This window comes from Diceros bicornis, chromosome 16 (genome assembly GCF_020826845.1).
Source record: "Diceros bicornis minor isolate mBicDic1 chromosome 16, mDicBic1.mat.cur, whole genome shotgun sequence".
Lineage (NCBI taxonomy): Eukaryota > Metazoa > Chordata > Mammalia > Perissodactyla > Rhinocerotidae > Diceros > Diceros bicornis.
This window is the reverse complement of record NC_080755.1, coordinates 17,349,569-17,368,910: the sequence shown is the minus strand read 5'-3', so window position 1 is coordinate 17,368,910 and position 19,342 is coordinate 17,349,569. Positions and strand designations below refer to the sequence as shown.

Here is a 19,342-nt window from a genome sequence, read left to right as displayed (position 1 = left end):
TCCCGAGAGTGCTTGGGGAAAATGTGGGCGAAAAAGGTAGAGCACACAGCTTCAGCTTGGTAGCTTGCAAGCTCTTTTGAGGGAGCTGGAGCTGGCATTTGGAAAGCAGCTGCGTGGATTGCCTGAGCATTGTTTGGTTGTAGTTCTTGCAGAGGAGTGGCTGCGTCTTACATCATTTCCAGGCATGAAGTGCCTGGGGCTTTTTATTTTTTTATTTTTTAATGACTAATTCTGATCCCTCCCTCCCTGGATTTTGGTACAGTGCGTGCACTGTATGCTACAGCCTCACCTCAGGAAGCCCGAGTTTTGTAGCAACTTGTTAAAATAACTTGAGTGCCTCAAAAAAAAAAAAAAGTTGTGACTCTGAAACAAATCTTTCCCGTCTTCCTTCTGAGAACAATGTCGTGTTTGATTAGCTGCAGAGCGCAGCTCCCTGAAAGATCTGTTTTCCCCACAAGAGACATGCTGCTATCAGTTGAATAGATCTCGAAGCCAGACATGCCCAGGCTTGGGGCCTTTGTCTGGCATTAGGAAGTGTCTGGAATACTAGTAACTACCAACTGGCGAGTCTTATGACTATAAGAGTTATTACACCACCCCTCCCTCTCTGTCCACATTCCCTCTCCTCCCCCTACACGCTCACACAAGCTCGCTTTTTTCTACTTCTACGGAGAAAAGGTTAGCTAGTCTGTGTGGTTTCCGTGGAGGGTGGCTTCAGTGGACGTCGTTCTCATAGCCGCGTCCCTTGAGCCAAAACTAACCGGGAGAGAAGGCTAGGAGAAGCCGTGTGCCCCTTCCAGAAGCCTGGCTCCCCTCTGCTCTCCGCCTTCTCAGCATGGGGCCGGCAGGGCACGGACCACTGACCACCACACTTTGGGTGGCCTGTAAATGTTAAGCTGTAAATATTTTGAACCAAGGGAGCGATTTTTCCATGTGTATTTTGCTTTGTGGAGTTTCTCCTTTTTTGCCGTATTTTTAAGGTTGCAGCTGGTTCACCCCTTGTTGACCACTCCACATTCATTCATTCTCCCAACCTTTGAGAAGTTCCTGCAGGGCGTGAAGAACTGTGCTAGGAGCAGTTTCTCATGGAGAGCATTATGCTCAACTGGCCAAGGCGTTTAAATGGAAGGTTTAAGGGGGGGATGAATACAGATGGTTTGGGTGAATGAAAAGAGATGGGCTTTGGAGCCCTGAGTATACTCACTTGACCACTTAGTGGCTGTGTGACTTAGAGAAGTCAGTTGCCTGCTCTGAGCCTCAGTCTTACCATCACACAAATGTGGATAGTGAGATCTTCCTCTGTCACGAGACCATGTTGATCAAATTCTTAGCACATCGTGTTCTCTCTCTTTGGTGACTAGGTTGATCTAATGACACATCAAGTGTCTGGACTGATTCTCCATCTCCTCATCTTTGTTTTCTCCTGGGTTTGTGCTTTTGTCCTGTGAAGGCCTCCAGCCCGACCACTGATTTGTCTGGCATTGGGGAGTCCAGCCTCTGTAGCACCCCACCATGAGGAGCACGACCTCCACAATTCATTGTAAGCTCGGAACTTCTGGACCTACTTGCCTGGAAGCAGCAGTAGCAAACTTCTCTATTAGCAGTTTTGCCTCGTCTGTGCCAAAACACCTTCCCAGGATGCAGAACATCCGTCACTGCTAACAAACAGCCTTGTTGGAGACTCTCCCTGGCCTCCTCTCTTGGCTTCCTTCTTCAGCTATTTAGCATCACTCTCAATGCGTCTTTTCTCAAATTAGTTTCTAGATTTTACTTATATTCATAAAGCCACAGGAGCTCAGTTTGGAAGAAATCTTGTCAGCTTCTTCAGGCCCCCTTAAGATGGTGGTACAATTTCAACAACTTCCCAACCAAAAGATGAGCTGGTCTGTGCTTGAACACCTCCAGGGACTGGGAGCTCACTTCCCAGTGAGGTCCCCACATTCCATCTCTGGACAACTGACTACCAGGGAATTATTCTTGATGCCTCTCTGAACTTTTACTTCTGTGGTTTCCCATGGGACCTCATACAGAACAAGTCCATGCCATCCTCTACACAGTAGCCTTCAAAATAATTGAAAACTCCTCTGTCTTCCTTCTCTTGCTCACTAAACATCCCCTTTTCTTAAACCACCCCTTATAAGATAGAGTTTTTCTCTCCTCGGAGCACCCTGCGATTTCCCCTTAAGAAGAAGGGTCCAGAATGAAATGCAGCACAAGGATCCTTCCATTGTTCTAGAAATCACACTTCTACTCATACACACCTTCATAGAAAGAGACAAATTACCCCTGTTAAAACCACAAGTCCACTCTTCCCATCCTATATTGTGCAGTAGTCATGTCCCACGTTTAGGTCCTTCCACGTTTCTTTTTTTTCCTTTTGGCCTCTTCACATCATTTTGCTTTCTAAAGTAGCCTCTAGTTTCCAGTTACCTCTCTAATATGTTCTTTTTTTTTTTTTTTTCTGTGAAGAAGATCAGCCCTGAGCTAACATCCAATGCCAATCCTCCTCTTTTTGCTGAGGAAGATTGGCCCTCGCCTAACATCCGTGCCCATCTTCCTCTACTTTATATGGGACACGGCCACAGCATGGCTTGACAAGGGGTGCGTGGGTACGCCCCTGGGATCCGAACCTGCAAACCCTGGGCTGCCACAGCAGAGCGTGTGCACTTAACCGCTATGCCACCAGGCTGGACCCTCTAATATGTTCTTAATCTCACGTGTGGTACCTCTGCCCTGTCCACTGGGTTTGCTGATGTTCCGTATCAGTGCTTCTCAGACTATCTCAGGTGATGGACCAGTTTGTTTATTTGTTTGATGCCCAATCTGTTGCAGGTCAATACTTTGGTGAAATGCAATAAAAATGACTTCTTAGAAAAAGGAAAATAAAAAAACAAAGGCACACAAAAAACAAGCCCAGGGGCCGGCCTGGTGGGGTAGTGGTTAAATTCACATGCTCTGCTTCAGTGGCCCAGGGTTCACAGGTTTGGAATGCAGGCACAGACCTACGCACCACTTGTCAAGCCATGCTGCGGCAGCATCCCACATTTAAAGTAGAGGAAGATGGGCACAGATGTTAGCCCAGAGCCAATCTTCCTTAGCAAAAGAGGAGGATTAGCAACAAATGGTAGCTCAGGGCTAATCTTCCTCACCAAAAAAAAAAAAAAAAAAAGCCTACAATTTTCTTTTTGTTCTATTCAACCAACAAAATACTCTGTAGAATTGCTATAAAAGTGTCTAAAAGCTTACTCTCAATTTTCATGCTGTATCTCTCTATGCACTCATCAAATAGTTTGTGAATCGACGTCTGTCTGTGGACCACACTTTGAATAGCACGACTCTGTGCACAGAAGTGTGCTAGAAATGCTTAACAATGGGTTCTCTGGGGAGACACCTACTTATTTATGGCATTTGCCAATTTCCATGGTGTAAATATTCACACCAGGGTCAGTTTTAAGCTATCAATGAAATGTCACTGAACACAGACTTGGGAAGAAATTTGCACAATCAACTTGACCAAAAAGAACCAGTTCTAGCACCCCACTGTTAACCCCATTCAATTTTGTTTTTATTTTGTGTGTGTGGGGGCGGGTTGGTGAGGAAGACTGGCCCTGAGCTAACATTGCCAAGCCTCCTCTTTTTACTTGAGGAAGATTGTCGCTGAGCTAACGTCTGTGCCAATCTTCCTCTAATTTTTGTATGTGGGATGCTGCCACAGCATGGCTTGTTAAGTGGTGTGTAGGTCCACGCCCGGGATCTGAGCCTGGGAATCCCAGGCTGCCAAAGCGGAGTGTGCGAACTTAACCACTACGACACTATGTCAGCCCACCATTCAATTTTTTAAATCTCCTTTTTTTTTTTTTTTTTAAAGAAGCAGATTATAATTTTATTTATTTATTTTTTCCCCCAAAGCCCCAGTAGATAGTTGTATGTCATAGCTGCACATTCTTCTAGTTGCTATATGTGGGACACAGCCTCAGCGTGGCTGGAGAAGCAGTCCGTCGGTGTGCGCCCGGGATCCGAACCCGGGCTGCCAGCAGCGGAGCACGCGCACTTAACCGCTAAGCCACGGGGCCGGCCCTTAAATCTCCTTTTTAATAAAGTACTTCCTTTTGAGGACTTGTTAAACTGCTATTCAGCTAGACCAAATCACCCAATCAGTAGACCTTTGCCCTCAACAGAAACTAGTCACTGGATTGAGGCAGCCCCTTTCTCTGTCTGGTGGTCTTCAGCTCAGTAAGAGTGGACCCTCTGATACAACCCACAGCAAATCCAAGACAGCTTTGACCGTGACTTCTGTGTGGAAGCCTGCCCCTGCTGAAGGCAGATCAGATCACAGCTTGCTCTGTGGTTAATAACAACAACTTAGGATAACTTATTTACATCAAAAAGGTATTGTTTGACTGCTGTACAACTCCGTGTATATGTATATTTTGCAATTCTTTTGTTGTCAGTTCATGTTTTTGTTTGTGGTTCCTTATGGGCTTGTTCTCATATTTGAAAGCATTTCTAAAATTCAGTAACCGAGAGCTGATAAACAATTCCTCAACATAGCTTTGTAGTATGTGACTCATTGGCTTAGCCAGTAAGAACATATTAATAAGAAGATACAAAAAGGGGGATTGATCCCACATCCGCTTTATGGCCACTTGACATGTGTGCTCTTGATCACAAAGGATAACCAGAGTGGTAAGAGAGTGCAGATATTTTTCCAGAAAACCTTTACCGCGACAGAAAAAAATAATTCCTGGCACAGGCCTTCCTGAGGCTTACAACACTAGCATTATCTTGCCATGCAAATATCAACCATATTGAATGCACAGTCACCTAGAAGCTGAAATGGGATGGGAATTTGTTCTCGTTTGTTTTCTCTGTGACTTTTTTTTTTTAATAACTTCCTAACTCAAGTGTAAAAACCGGTCTCTGGTCTGTCTGTGCTCTGCAGTATCATCTCAATGAAGTGATCTCGCTGAGATCCGGAACTCCACTCCCGCTCACTCTTCTTATAAATGGATGGCAGTGCTTTCGGTCACCTTTGAGCTGCGGTACTATATTATCAGGACCAGAGAAGGAAAAAATAGCATTTTATTTAAAATGAGCAAATAGACGTATCAGGGCAGGGAAAGCAATAATAACGATTAAAATACAACATCGTTTCTTTTTCAAGTTCTACTCAAATACAAAAAGCCCTTGAGTTTTTTTTTTTTTTTTGAAAAAAATATTTAAAAATTTTATCCCAGAGGTTTTTTTCTAATGTATCTTTTTTCTCCTCTTTTTTTAAGTTTATTTATTTTATTGAGGTCACATTGGTTTATCACATTATATAAATTTCAGATGTACATCATTATATTTCAATTTCTGTGTAGACTACATCATGTTCACCACCCAAAGACTAATTATCATCTGTCACCGTACATATGTGCCTTATTACTCCTTTTGGTCTCCCCCCTCTTCCCTCCCCCTTTCCCCCCTGGTAACCATGAATCTAATTTCTGTATCTATGTGTGTGTTTGTTGTTTTTATCTTCCACTTATGAGGGAAATCATAAGGTATTTGATTTTCTCCCTTTGACTTATTTCTCTTAGCTTAATACCCTCAAAGTCCATCCATGTCGTCGCAAATAGCAAGATTTCATCTTTCTTATGGCTGAGTAGTATTCTGTTGTATGTATATACCACCTCTTCTTTATCCATTCGTCCATTGATGGGCAAAGCACTTGAGTTTTTAAATCAACCTTTCTGAGAACGTTACTCTTCAACAAATGAAGTGTTTCGCTTACTGTATATAAGCCGCTCATTTTCTTTCTGTCTTCACCAGACAAGATTTACTAACTTGTGTTTCACCTTTCTTGAGCCTCCCTCTACCTCATGCCTCCTGGCACTCAGACCTCACTGGATTTTAAATCATTCATGCTGCTGAATCCTGAGAGTAGAATTTAAAAAAAAAAAAAACAGGAGCGAAGAAAGAGTTTAGGGTTTAGCCTGCAAAGCTGGGACAGAGTGATGCTGGGAAAAATTGGGGGATTTAGTTGTATGAGTTTCTGGAGCAGCCTTGGATGGAAAAGAATTGGTGCAAGAGAAGGAAGGGAATTCTGAGAAGTGAGTTGTGTGTTGGATCTCCTTTCTTCTCCTTCAAAAGGCAATCTTAAAGATTCGAAGTCCCTTTAAGTTCCTGTTGATGACTGACGGTTGGTGCTTCTTTGAGTATGACTCCAGCAGAATTGTGCGAAGCTCCACACTGCAGTAAAACCTCATAACAAAGTCGTGGGATATAACACTTTGGCCAATGATTCCTGTCCTCTATTCGAATCCTTAATTCAAAGTGAGGAAATCTCAAATTCTTCCCTCCTTTAGGCATTGAGGACACCATGTCCCCAGTATTCCTCCTGTCCAGTCTCCCTTTGTGTATTTCCAGCATTGTTGCTGCCGTCCTACGGTCTTGGTTGAGCCAAGGACCAGTTATCCCTATTGATATTGAACAGGAGCTGACGGTGCCAAATTGCAGTTGGCCCCAGGGAGCGTCTCTAAGCCCAGTCATTACCCTGCAAATAATGTGACCCCTCCACCCCATATCGCACTTGTCACATCATGGCAGAATTTTTACTGTCAGTCACAGCAAATGAAATGACACTACACTTGGCTGCACTGTCCAGTTTTGATTATCTGCACTGAAAGAGGAAACTGAGGATAGCTAACAAGCAGTAAATAATCCAAAAATCAGACATTTGATGTTGGAATGTGGTGTTTAGTTTCTTTGGAATATGAGTGGGCTGAATGTCCCGAGAATCCATTTTGAACAAAATAATGAGTTCACATTATAAAGACTTGTCTTAGGAGAAGTAATAAAATGATCTGGTTTCGTTAGGTTTGAATAGACAGAGCCTATCCCCCTCTACCCGCTCGGGTCTTCAGATGCAGAATAGAGACGGAGCATCATCCTGAGCAGGGCTGTCTTGTTCCAGCCGTCCTAGGAAGCAGAAGGTAGTTCCATGTGGTTATGGTGCCTGAAACTAAATCGAGTGAGGTGAAATATCAACAATGCATCTGCTTGTATTACTTAGCCAGAAGCTTCCCTGTGGCCTAGTGGGAGAACCTGACACCAGTTGGTTCTGCTCCCGGCTCTGCACCTTGAGGGCGCTGTGAGCCTCCACTGGTCGCATTACCTCCCAGGACTGCTTATTGCTGAGCTCTGTTCAAATGTAAAGGTCTTTGTTTTATGCAGTAAGCTTAGATGGAAGATTTTCCTGGGATGAGCCTCTGCCAGTCATCCATCCCAGGTAACTGAGAGTCGCCTACATTTGTATTATTTATATTAACACACACCTCCCAGAGCACATAGGATATTGTAATGTGACATCTGTGTGTTTTTTTCCTTCAGTTCTCAGGCAATCCCTGGGCAGTAGCCAAACATTTCTGTCCCTATCCCTTTTCTGGTTAAGGAAATTACTCCTGCAGTGGACAGCAGGACAGCATCATAGGCTCCTTCTGTTCATTGTTCATGATAGGATGCTTCCTTTGAGTGGCCTCAGGAAACATCCTAAATATCAAAGCGAGAATTTCATCCAGCGAGATGGCCCAAGTGGCAGCTGGAGCCACAGGTAGCGAGTTGGGAGTATGTGGTCAGGATTAGCTGAATTGGGGTAACAGCAGTGACACCAGCTGAATGGGAAAGGCATGCAGGGGGTGGAGGCGGGTTTGGGGAGAAAGTGATGTAAACACAGTAGTTTGAATCAGTTGTTAAGGGGACTAAACAAGTCTTTAGAAAGCTAGTTACGGAATTGTTCTTTACTGGGAGGGAGTTCCCACTTGGAAACTTAATTCTTTTTGATCTGTATTTTCCTATATCGTGCTTCACAAATGGAAAGCTGAACACCAGGGTGTAAAGCTTCTTCAAGACCCGCAGGGTTACGATGTTGGAGAGAGGGTCTTGAGGCAGCTTCAGCTGGAGCCTCACGGAGGACCTTGACTAAACCATGTGGGTCCAAAACTGTGTGTCTCCTCACTGTGCCGCTTCAGGCCCTCGAGTTGATCACTTCGCCCTGAAGGACAGCACTTTAGGGAGTAGGCTCACACAGACCGCGCACGCACACACACTGATTTAGAAACTAGTGTGTACATTTATTTTACAATAAGAGACTTTTGTACAGTATATTCTCTATTACTGGGTAGTTCTGCTTGGAAACAACAACAGAAAAATTCAGAACAAAAGTTTATATAGTGAGCACCTATCCAGGAAAAGAAAAAAAGAGAGGAAGAAGGAAAGGAAGATAGGGAGGGAAAGAATAAGAGAGAGAAACTGGATGATGAGGGCCGGCCCGGTAGTGTAGTGGTTAAGTTCTCACGCCCAGCTTCAGCAGCCCAGGGTTTGCGGTTTGGATCCCGGGCAGGGACATATGCACTGCTGTAGCATAGCCAAGCTTGTCAAGCCATGCTGTGGCAGGCATCCCATATAAAGTAGAGGAAGATGGGCACAGATGTTAGCCCAGGGCCAATCTTCCTCAGCAAAAAAAAAAGAGAAGGATTGACCACAGGTGTTAGCTCAGGGCTAATCTTCCTCAAAAATAAAATAAAGTAAAATAAAATAAAAAATAAAAGAAACTGGGTGTTGATAAAAGTGAGTGGCAGGAAGCTATGATGGCTGCTGAGCTCCACCCCCAACTCAGGCACTTGGTACCGTTATCAGGATCAGAACACACATGCTCACAACCTCTTTGCTTTCCTTCTTTTTTCAATGTTTATTAAAACCACCAGAATCTTCTCTAGTGAGTTACTGTGTTTAACATTAGCTATATTTAACATTCTCCTGAGAAGGCAGAGACTACTCTGCCCCGTGCCTGTGTGTGTATTATCTCTCAGGGTGCACTGTTTCCTGGGAAGATTTCTACAGTTGGCTAATCATGTCTATTTTATGTTGATTCATATTAATTTCCATTTCAGAAACTTCCAGAAACCAACTGGGAGGTTGGTGTTTTCCAGCCTTTTTTCCCCTCCATTTTGTAGGGATGTCACCTCACAGGAGGCCCGGATATCCCCCCCAAGCAGGAATCTCACTTAGTCTATCAACAGACTTGTTTTCATGTTAAATGTCTTCTTCTTGTGTTTCATGTGCCCTAATTTCCAATGGACGTCAGTTACAATATCGGAAATTACAACCCATGCCGAAATCACAGTGTCTTTGTTTTCACTGTCTTCCAGTGTCATCTTGCATTACAACATATAAGAAGACACCACCTCCAGTCCCACCCAGAACTACCACGAAACCTTTCATTTCTATCACAGCCCAGAGTAGCACAGAGTCTGCCCAGGATGCCTACATGGACGGACAGGGCCAGCGAGGAGATATTATCAGCCAGTCTGGACTGAGCAACTCCACGGAAAGCCTGGACAGTATGAAGGCTCTGACAGCCGCCATTGAAGCCGCAAATGCCCAGATCCACGGCCCTGCAAGCCAACACATGGGCAACAACCCTGTCACCGTCACCACCACGACCACCATAGCCACCGTCACCACAGAGGACAGGAAGAAGGACCACTTTAAGAAAAATCGATGCCTGTCTATCGGGATACAGGTAATAGGCCCCTTTCTGTCCTTGGAAATAGGAACCCAAAACTAAGAAATGTGACACTTCTCGTTTTCCAGAAGATTTGCTATCTTGCCATTTTTGATGATATAGCTATGTGTGGGACCAGATTTTCAAATTATTGGTTCTGGACTCCCTACATTGTTAAATGTGATAAAAAAAATTATGAAAGTATTTTGTCTATAGACATTATTAGCAGCTGTTATTTTTGTTCTCTGAATTGAATGTGTGACACAAAGTGTAGGATCATTAGGCAAACACGAACACAATCAAACATAAAGTGCCCTCAGTTCCTAATGCACATTTTGATTCTTGAAAAAGGAGTGGACCTCCAAGAATAACCTGGGTTATCAGGTTGTGTTACAGTATGTTCAGCATTGTTGAGTAACCACATGAGAACAAAAATGTGAATTACTTCTCATGGATGTGGGAGTGAGGGAGGGTGAGACCAAGTGACCGATAGTGTGGAAAGCAGTAACTCACATCACAGCATCATGAAGAAAGAATGTGCACCAGTTTCAGCATAATTGTTGGCTATTTAATCATGCATTTCATAAAAATGGTAGATACTTCAGCAAGCTTCTCAGTTCAGTTCACTGTTTTCTGCTGCTCAAAGATAAGATCAAACTGATTCTTATTTTTTTACATCTGTTCAGCTTGGCTTACCCAGCTAGAAATTTCCTTCTGTCAGTGGAGAAGAGTCATTCTTTTCCCCCATTTTTGTTGTGCCATATCATCCTGCAGGTGCCCTTTGAATAATAACTTCCTGATGTGGTGGCCAATAAATCTATCCACACTGAACCAACTCTAAGGGACATCTAAAAGCCAGGCATGGGGTACATTTGTACAACGATGATGTATTTTCACAGTCCGTTCTATGGAGCCCACTTTTAAAGGGCAATTAAACTTTCTCTAGTGGCAGTGAGTCAAATGCTTTTTTATCACCTGCAGGTTACCATAGCACAAGTTGTCAAGTTTCCTAAAAGAACTTGGAGCACTGGTGCTTGGGGCTAGATGACACAGCAGGAGGCCAGGGCCCAAAGCCAGCCTCCACCCCCCACCCCCCACGTCTCTCTAGAAGCTGATTCCCCTCCCACAGCCGACAGGATTTTGAGGAGTGAGAAGGAGCCGAGGTTGGTCCTCTGTGTTGTCCTAGGCGATTTACTTAATCTTCCTGAGCCTGCTTCCTCATCCATCCCTCATAGGATTATTTTGAGGGTTGAGTTTACAAAACCCAGCTTCCTCTGGGAGTACAGAGTTTCAATGTGGGATGATGAAAAATTCTGGAGATGGATAGTGGTGATGGTAGCACAACAGTGTGAATGTACTTAATGCCACTGAACTGTACTCTTAAAAATGTTTAACACAGAAATTTCTGTGGTATGTATATTTTACCACATTAAAAAATATATCTATCTATCTAGCACATCCTTGGCACCCAATAATGTTAGTTTTCTTCTACTTTCTTAATGTTCAATTTATTTTTTCTTTATTTTACATTACTTTTTCAATAGATAATATATTTCTATGGCTCAAAATTCAAAAGTTATAAAAAGGTATAAAGTGACCAGCCTCCCTCCCATTGCTATTCAATAGCCAGCTATTCAATCTTCCTTTCCAGAAGAAATCAATATAACCAGTATTTGCATCTCTATGCAGAGATATTTTATGCATATTCAAGCAAATATATATATTTTTTACTCCCCTTTTTGACTCAGATATTAGCAGCATATACCTCACACTATTCTATATCTTGCTTTTTTTCATTTAACAATATATTTTAAAGATAGCTATTTATCAGTCTTACTGTTCATTTTATTTAAAAGGTGCTGTATATCCATCTTAATCACCTCCCAGTTCTGCTGGTTGATCTTACAGGTTACTCTCCAAGTAATTCTCACTCGGAATAAATCATTCATATAGATGAAATCCAACTTGTATTATTATTATTTTCACCCAGTAAGATGGAACTACTCTCAAATCCACATAAAACATTGGAGAGAAAGTTTTTGTTTCAAAGATCATCCTGCTTTTTAAATATTTGGATATTTTAGTGAGCAAAGTCATTACTCTTCCTCTCCCTCCAATCGTTGTTCACTGCTGTAGAAATTATATGGGAGTCCTGAGTACTTTATATGGTTGTCTCATGTGGCTCCTACAACAACCCTGTGGTGTAGGTGGTATTATTATCTCTACTCCATAGATGAGAACACAGAGAAGTTAAGGAACTTGCTCAAGGCCACACATCTTATGTTGACAGAGCCTAAATTGCATCTTGATGTCTAATATGACCATGTCATACTACTTCTTGGATGGAGAGTAAGAAGTAAATAAAAATCCGAGATGCAAGATAGTCATCAATTTCCTTACACTGTAATCTAATGTACATCCTAATCCCCAGAATATAGGACACTAGGATCTTGGACTCCTTCCCACCCTTTACCTCTTTAGGGTCAGAGTTTCCAAGCCTTCCCCAACATTTTTAATTTAATCCATGCCTAATAGTTAATGTGACAATCATGTACTTTACAACCTGTGTGAACTTAGGCCAATTGCTTAATAGCTCTGTTTCCTCATCTGGAAAATGAGAATAGTCCCTATTTTATAGGATACTTTATAGGTTGTAATAAAAATTGACTGGTATAATATATATAAGGCTCAAAGCATAGTACCTGGCATAAAAAGAGCTTAATAAATATTAGATTTAGTTGTTATTTTATTAATATTATCCTCCTTTAAAATCATGATTAGCCAAATATGCTGAAATTTTATCACCTGCCATGGGCTTTCTCAGTTTTTTTCAGGACAGAAATTTAGTTACCCTGCAATTTCTTTAAAAATTTTGAAAGCCACTTCATAAATTTTAGTAGATTAACCTAGATACTATATAAGAGAGGTGACATTTGTGAATATTTGGCTCTAACTAAGGGGGTAAAAGTCACAGAGATAAATTTACCTACAATGACTTAAAGCTTAGAAAATGACAACACTTTGATGCAAATAAGCTGTGGGTTTGGATAAGTGGGGTAAGCCTGGAACACAGGGAACTCTGTCTTCTATTCTTGTCCTCATGACCCCTGCTTCCTTTCTTTCTCCCTTTCTCTATGCATTGAGGAACATGGTTCCTAAGGGAAATATCTATCATGCATCTTTTGAAAAAAGTTCCCTTGGGTAATTTTTGAAACTACCCCATAGTGTAAGTGTGCAACATCCTACTTTGTCTGACATCCTAAGCATTTTTAATTTACGTGAGTATAGCCATAGGGAATCGGTTAGAATCCCATTCAGGAATACAGAAGCCATGCTTGCATCTTGAACAGAGGCAGCTTAATACACAAAATTGGTTCTACAGGTTTGGGAAGGCTGAGAGAGCAATAAAGGGATGCATGGAGGCGTCACCACTCCTAGAACTAGGAGAACATAAGGGGAAAGGTTGGGATCCCAGAATTTAGGAGGTCAGAGGAGTGGCCCCAGTACAGCCAGCCTCGGACCACTGAGGCAGGCGTGGTCAGTCGGTGCTGGGACATCTGAGGGTGTGACACAGCTGGTGCATGGGCTGTCAGATGTCAAAGGCGCTGGAGGCTGGAGCCACAGCTGCCCTTGCAAGCTGAACTGATGCCACCAGAAGGTGGAAACAGGAAGGAAGTCCCTTCCCTTCTCCCACCATCCTTTCTTAGAACAAAACTGGAAGCTGGCTAGCAAGGAAGCCTGGGAAATGTAGTTTGCAGAGTCCTGGCCCTTGTGCACAGAGCAGATGGATGTAGAAGATGGTCTTGGAGATGCCAGACAATAAGTCAGTCACTAGAACAAGGCACTTTGTCTAATAAAGAAATACATGTGCTATTTCCCTCAATGAGCACATGTGTTAAAAAACCTAAGATGGGTGAGGTGAATATGCAGGCTTGGTTCCCATGTTCTTCTGGTGGGAGCATCTCATGGCACTAAATATGATTCTAGAATATTTAAAAATATGTGTTTTTATATAATATGGCTCCAAAAGTCAACTACTTTATCTGGTGCTTTTTCTGCTGTCCTAGTGCTAGGTGTGTGGGGACGGGGTAACTGGTGGCTGTGGGTTTAGAGCAAAGTGGTGTGTCTTTGAAAAAGTCAAGGGTAATGTTAACAGTAATTTTTTTCCTTAAAATTACAGAATAAGTAATACGTGCATACAGTATTATTGTAAAGAATTGCTATGATATAAAAATATTCAGAACAAAATATGAAATTCCCCTTTCTTTCTACCACTAACTCCTACTCTTCTCCCCAAAGGTGGCCGCTGGCAGCAGTTGGTTACACCATCTTTTAGTCTCTCAAGAGTAATTTCAACTACAGATGAGTTTCACATAGTAGCTTTAGACCGTCCCTCCTCCACCTCCAGATGTCAGATTGTGACGTCCGTCTATTATCATTTAACTCAGGTTGCAAAACAACGTAAAAGAGCTTTAAGCTTAGTCTTTCACATTATGTAAAATGCAATTGCTTTCTCAACCTTTGAATTAAAAATAGAAGAAAATTAAGTTGTTTAAGATTGCACTCCTAAGATTTACTTATTTATCTCCTTTAATACCTGTCCAAGTGTACAGAGACATATTTTGTGCCCTATCTGAAGAGATAAGTCCAACTGCAAATGGCAAAACTTGTCCCTACCAAGTCAAGTGAACTATTTTAGAACAATACAAACCAAATGAGTTGTGACATTGATTTGAAAGAGGGCTTTGAGAAATAAAAAGGTCACAGTATCTCTGATTCAGAATCCATTGACTTAAAACAATAAAGGAAAACTGTGGAGATAGTATTGACAAAGAGTCTCTCCTTGACCAAACTCCAGTCAGGCTCCTCTGAATTCTCTTCCCAACTAGGCCTCGACTTTTGTATGTATATGTCTGTCTTTGCATCATCTGGTTTTAGTGAGAATCTTGCTGGGTCAGTTTAGTCAGGATCCCGTACCCTCAGTATCTGATCACCCTTGATATCAGATGATTCCTTATCCTCCACTATCCCCCGGGTGGTGTCTGATCACCCTGAGCTGCCTTCAGCAAGAACCCTGTTAGGTCGATTTAGCCAGAATCCGCCCCTACGCCTGCTGTTTCCCCTTAGTAATTTTCTATCCACTGGCCCAGCACCTTGCTCCTTGGCTATGAATTCCCACTTTTCCTTGTTGTATTTGATGTTGTCCAATCTCTCTCCTACTCGAAAATCCCATTGTAGTAGTGCCTATACCTATCACAATACTTAACAAATGTGATGAATAGTTTTTTCTTTAGCAATATTCAATACATTCAGACTTTGGAAACTTTATTTTGATGTCTTTGAAATCAGAATCCATGCATATTTGGGAATAGATATTTTTAGGAGGACTTATCTCAAGTCAAAACTAATGAACCTACAGAGATAATTTTAAAGTATCCCAAAAAGAAGAAATATTTTAGTCATGTTTTCCAACTATCATGCATTAAAACTAGAAATTAACACTAAGCAGATAACAAAATCTAACCATTTGAAAATGTTAAACAATCTTCTAAATAACATTTGGATTAAAAAGGAAATTTGAGATTATTATGAAATAAATGACAATAAGAATCCTATAAATCATCACTTTGAGCTAAGGCCATAGGTATGATTTCAGAAGAATTCATAGCCCTATGTTCTTTCATAATTAAGCAAGAAATATTACCATACAAATAAAACATTCAATTCAAAAATAGAAAAAGAACAACAAATTAAAAGAAAGGAATTACTAATGATGAAAGTAGAGATAAATGCATTAGAAAACAAAACAGAGCAACAGCAATAACAACTAAAATAGAATTGATAAATTAAACCAAAACTGATTCTTTGAAAGATCAAATAAATAGACAAGTCTGAGAGGAAATACAAATCAACAATATAGTAATGAGAAAACCTTTTTTTTGGGGGGGGTGGTGCAGAACTCAAATGTTCTTCCTGAGTCTTCTGAGTTTTTGTTTTTGTTTTTGTTTTTTTTTGATGTTTTAATAGTTTATAACATTGTGAAATTTTGTGTTGTACATTTTTGTTTGCCCATCACCATATATATGTCTCCCTTCACCCGTTGTGCCCACCCCACACCCCCATTGCCCCTGGTAACCACAATACAGTTTTCTCTGTCCATGTGTTGGTTTATATTCCACATATGAGTGAGATCATACAGTGTTTGTCTTTCTCTTTCTGGCTTACTTCACTTAACATAATACCCTCCAGGTCCATCCATGTTGTTGCAAATGGGAGGATTTTGTCTTTTTTTGTGGCTGAGTAGTATTCCATTGTATATATATACCACATCTTCTTGATCCAGTCGTCAGTCGAGGGACACTTAGTTTGCTTCCACTTCTTGGCTATAGTGAATAATGCTGCAGTGAACATAGGGGTGCATAAGCCTCTTTGGATTGTTGATTTCAGGTTCGTTGGATAGATTCCCAGTAGTGGGATAGCTGGATCGTAGGGCATCTCTATTTTTAATTCTTTGAGGACTCTCCATACCGTTTTCCATAGAGGCTGCACCAGTTTGCATTCCCGCCAGCTGTGTATGAGGGTTCCTGTTTCTCCACATCCTCTCCAACATTTGTTGTTTTTTGTCTTGGTGATTATAGCCATTCTAACGGGCATGAGGTGATATCTTAGTGTTGTTTTGATTTGCATTTCCCTGATGATTAGTGATGTGGAACATCTTTTCATGTGCCTATTGGCCATCTGTATACCTGAGAAAACCTTTTTAAAAAATATAAAAGAATTCTTGTGTCAATTTTATGCTGGTAAATTTTAAAGTCAAGATAAGATAGACATACATATAATTACTAATACTAATCCAAGAAGAAGTTTAAAATCTGGGAGAAGAAATCTAATAACCATAGAAAAAATTGCAAAGAAAGTTAAAATTATACTTCCTCCAAAACGGTACAGCCTCAGATGATTTTACAGAAAAGTTCTCCTTAACATTCAAGAAGCAAATAATTTCTATTTTATTTAAAGAATGTACTAATACAAGGAAAAGTCAGGATTCTCAATATATTTTATCAAAGAAACTTAACTCTGATACCCAAACTTGAAAGAATACAAGAAAAAACAATTATAGAAAAACAGGCTTATAAATACAGCTGTAAAAATTCTAACTAAATTTGAGAATTGATTCAAATATACACATATATTTTTTCTTTTTTTAATATACCATTACTAAGTATTGTATGTTACAGAATTTCAAAGTTATTTTAGCCTTAGGGGGAAAAATATGATATCCAGATAGATGCTAAAAAATATAGTATTTGGTAAAATCCAGAAACTATTCCAAATATCAAAATGATCAAAAGCATCCATAAGAAACCAAATTAAATTTATATTTAAAGGTGAAATGCTAGAGATATTCCAATTAGAGTCAGAAACCAGATAAGGATTCCTGTTTTCACAGGTTTATTCAGTACTATTTGCCCTTATTAGCCAACACACAAAGCAGGAAAGTAAAATGAGGTATAAATATTCAAAAGAAATAGCAAAATTGCTTTTATTTGCACATAATATGCATGTCCACCTAGAAGATGCAATGGAAATCAGCAAAAAACCATTAGAATTCAGTAGACTGAAAGAATACAATATAAATATGGAGAAATTAATAACTTTTCTCTATATTATTAACAAACAGAAAATGTAATGGAACAAAAAGATCCCATTCACAATGGTAACAAAAACTATAAAAAACAGGATTGAGCAAGAATATATAACACCTATCTGAAAAGAATATAAAAACTTCCCTTATACAAAATATAGGTGATCTGAATAATGGAAAACTATTCAATATTCCTACACAGGAATACCTCATAGTGTAAAGATAGCAATTCTCTCAAAATTAATACAAGTACTTAAAGAAATTCTAATAAAAATTCCTATGTAATTTTTATCACTTGGTAGAGGCTGGGAGGAGGGATTTGATAATTTGATATGAAATTTTATTTAGAAGAAGTTAATACCCTGAAATAACCTAGAGATTTGGGGGGTATTTTTAATTACATTTTTTTTTTAATAATTTTATTTATTTATTTTCCCCCAAAGTCCCAGTAGATAGTTGTATGTCATAGCTGCACATCCTTCTAGTTGCTGTATGTGGGACTCGGCCTCAGCGTGGCCAGAGAAGCGGTGCGTAGGTGCGTGCCCGGGATCCGAACCCGGAACGCCAGCAGCGGAGCGCACGCACCTAACCGCTAAGCCACGGGGCCGGCCCTTAATTATATTTTTTTAAAAAAAGAACTGCAAAAGTTGAGGGCTCCATGTTTATTAATTAGGGTTCTCCAAAACCAGATTAAAGATGCAAGAGAAAGAGAGAAAGATTTATTAGGAGGAGTGCTTGTGAAAGACAAAGAGGAGGAAGCTAGAAATGGCAGGGAGCACTTTCAGACCATGATGCAGCTCTGACACCTGTGGAGAAAGGAGGATTGTGCATGGAGAACCTCTAGACTACAGGGCAGTTCCAATGAAGGTTTGGCTAGATCCGCGGTGAGTCCTTAAGCCCAAGTCACCTGTAACAGAAAACCCATATCTCACAGGAATGGGCCTGCAATAATATGCCCACAGTGCTCTATCATTGGCTGGGGCAGCACAGCCTCAGCCTCTGGTGGATCAAGAGGAGCAGCAATGGGGAAGGTCGCTCAACTACACTCCTCCCAACAGAAGAGCTAAGCAGTGCATTTTCACAGCCACCACACCATGGACAGAGGAAATACCACCAGAGGAAGCACCAGAAAATTTGAAGCTAGTTCTTGTTCTACCACTTCCTAGATGTGTGATTTTAGACAAGTTAGCTATGAGCCTTAATTTCTTAATGTGAACAATGAAAATAATAACATCTGCCTAGTCTACATTAAAGGGTAATTATAATGGTCAAAGGAGATGAGTGTGAAAGTGCTTTGCAAAAGTGCAGTAAAATAGAAAAAAAATGTAAACATTAATGGAAGGCATTGCCCAAAGTCCATAATTAGATTAAAGAAAAGGAACACTGACATGATAATAATATCAAGGACATGGAATTTTTATTAAAGAAAATCAATATTTAACTAACAACAACAAAAGAACTACAAGAGGAGACTTGCCATATAAAATATTAAGATTTATTACAAAATTATATTAGGAAAAAAAGAGAGGAAGTAATAAGACCAGTAGATCAATAGACTAAAAATAAGTCTCTATATATGGTGATGTGTGGGTAAATATATATGGGTAAAGTTTGGCATAAGATAAAACTGGCATCTCAAATCAAAAAGATGAATTAGTTAATAAAAGGAGCCAGATCAATTGATGATCTTCCTGGGCAAAACAGTTTTAGATCTCTACTTTATATCTTATACGAAAACATTTCAGGATGGTGGATTTAAGAACTAAATATGACAAAAAAAAAAAAAAAGAAAGGATAAAAGTAAATAAAAGAGAACTTCAAAAACTATGCTCTTGGTAAAGAAGGCCTTTCCAAACCATAAAAGCTACATTTGACTACATAGTAATTTAAGATTCTCTACAATGAAGGACAAAGTTTAAAAGACAAATGATAAACTGGGAGAAATTATTTACAGCATAAATAACTGAGAAAGGGCTATTAAGGTCATAAGATATAAAGAGATCCTATAAATAAGAAAATAAAAACAACTCAATAGGAAAAACAATCCCAAAAAACTAACAAAGGATATGAATAGGCAGTTTACAGATAGAAGTACAAGAGGCCAATACGTATTTTTCACCTGTGACATTAGCAAAAATGTTCAAGTTTGC

The 19,342-nt window shown here is 40.3% G+C and overlaps 1 protein-coding gene across 7 annotated transcripts in view; it reads left to right on the top strand.

Annotated features, from left to right (window-relative positions):
- Window positions 1-19,342, top strand: part of DLGAP1 (DLG associated protein 1) — an 843,951-nt gene that overhangs the window by 773,840 nt on the left and 50,769 nt on the right. For all 7 annotated transcript variants that reach the window (XM_058556886.1, XM_058556887.1, XM_058556885.1 and 4 more), the window contains one exon: window positions 9,192-9,565. In XM_058556886.1, coding sequence (XP_058412869.1) covers window positions 9,192-9,565 — 374 coding nt within the window. The remainder of the gene's footprint in view (window positions 1-9,191; window positions 9,566-19,342) is intronic.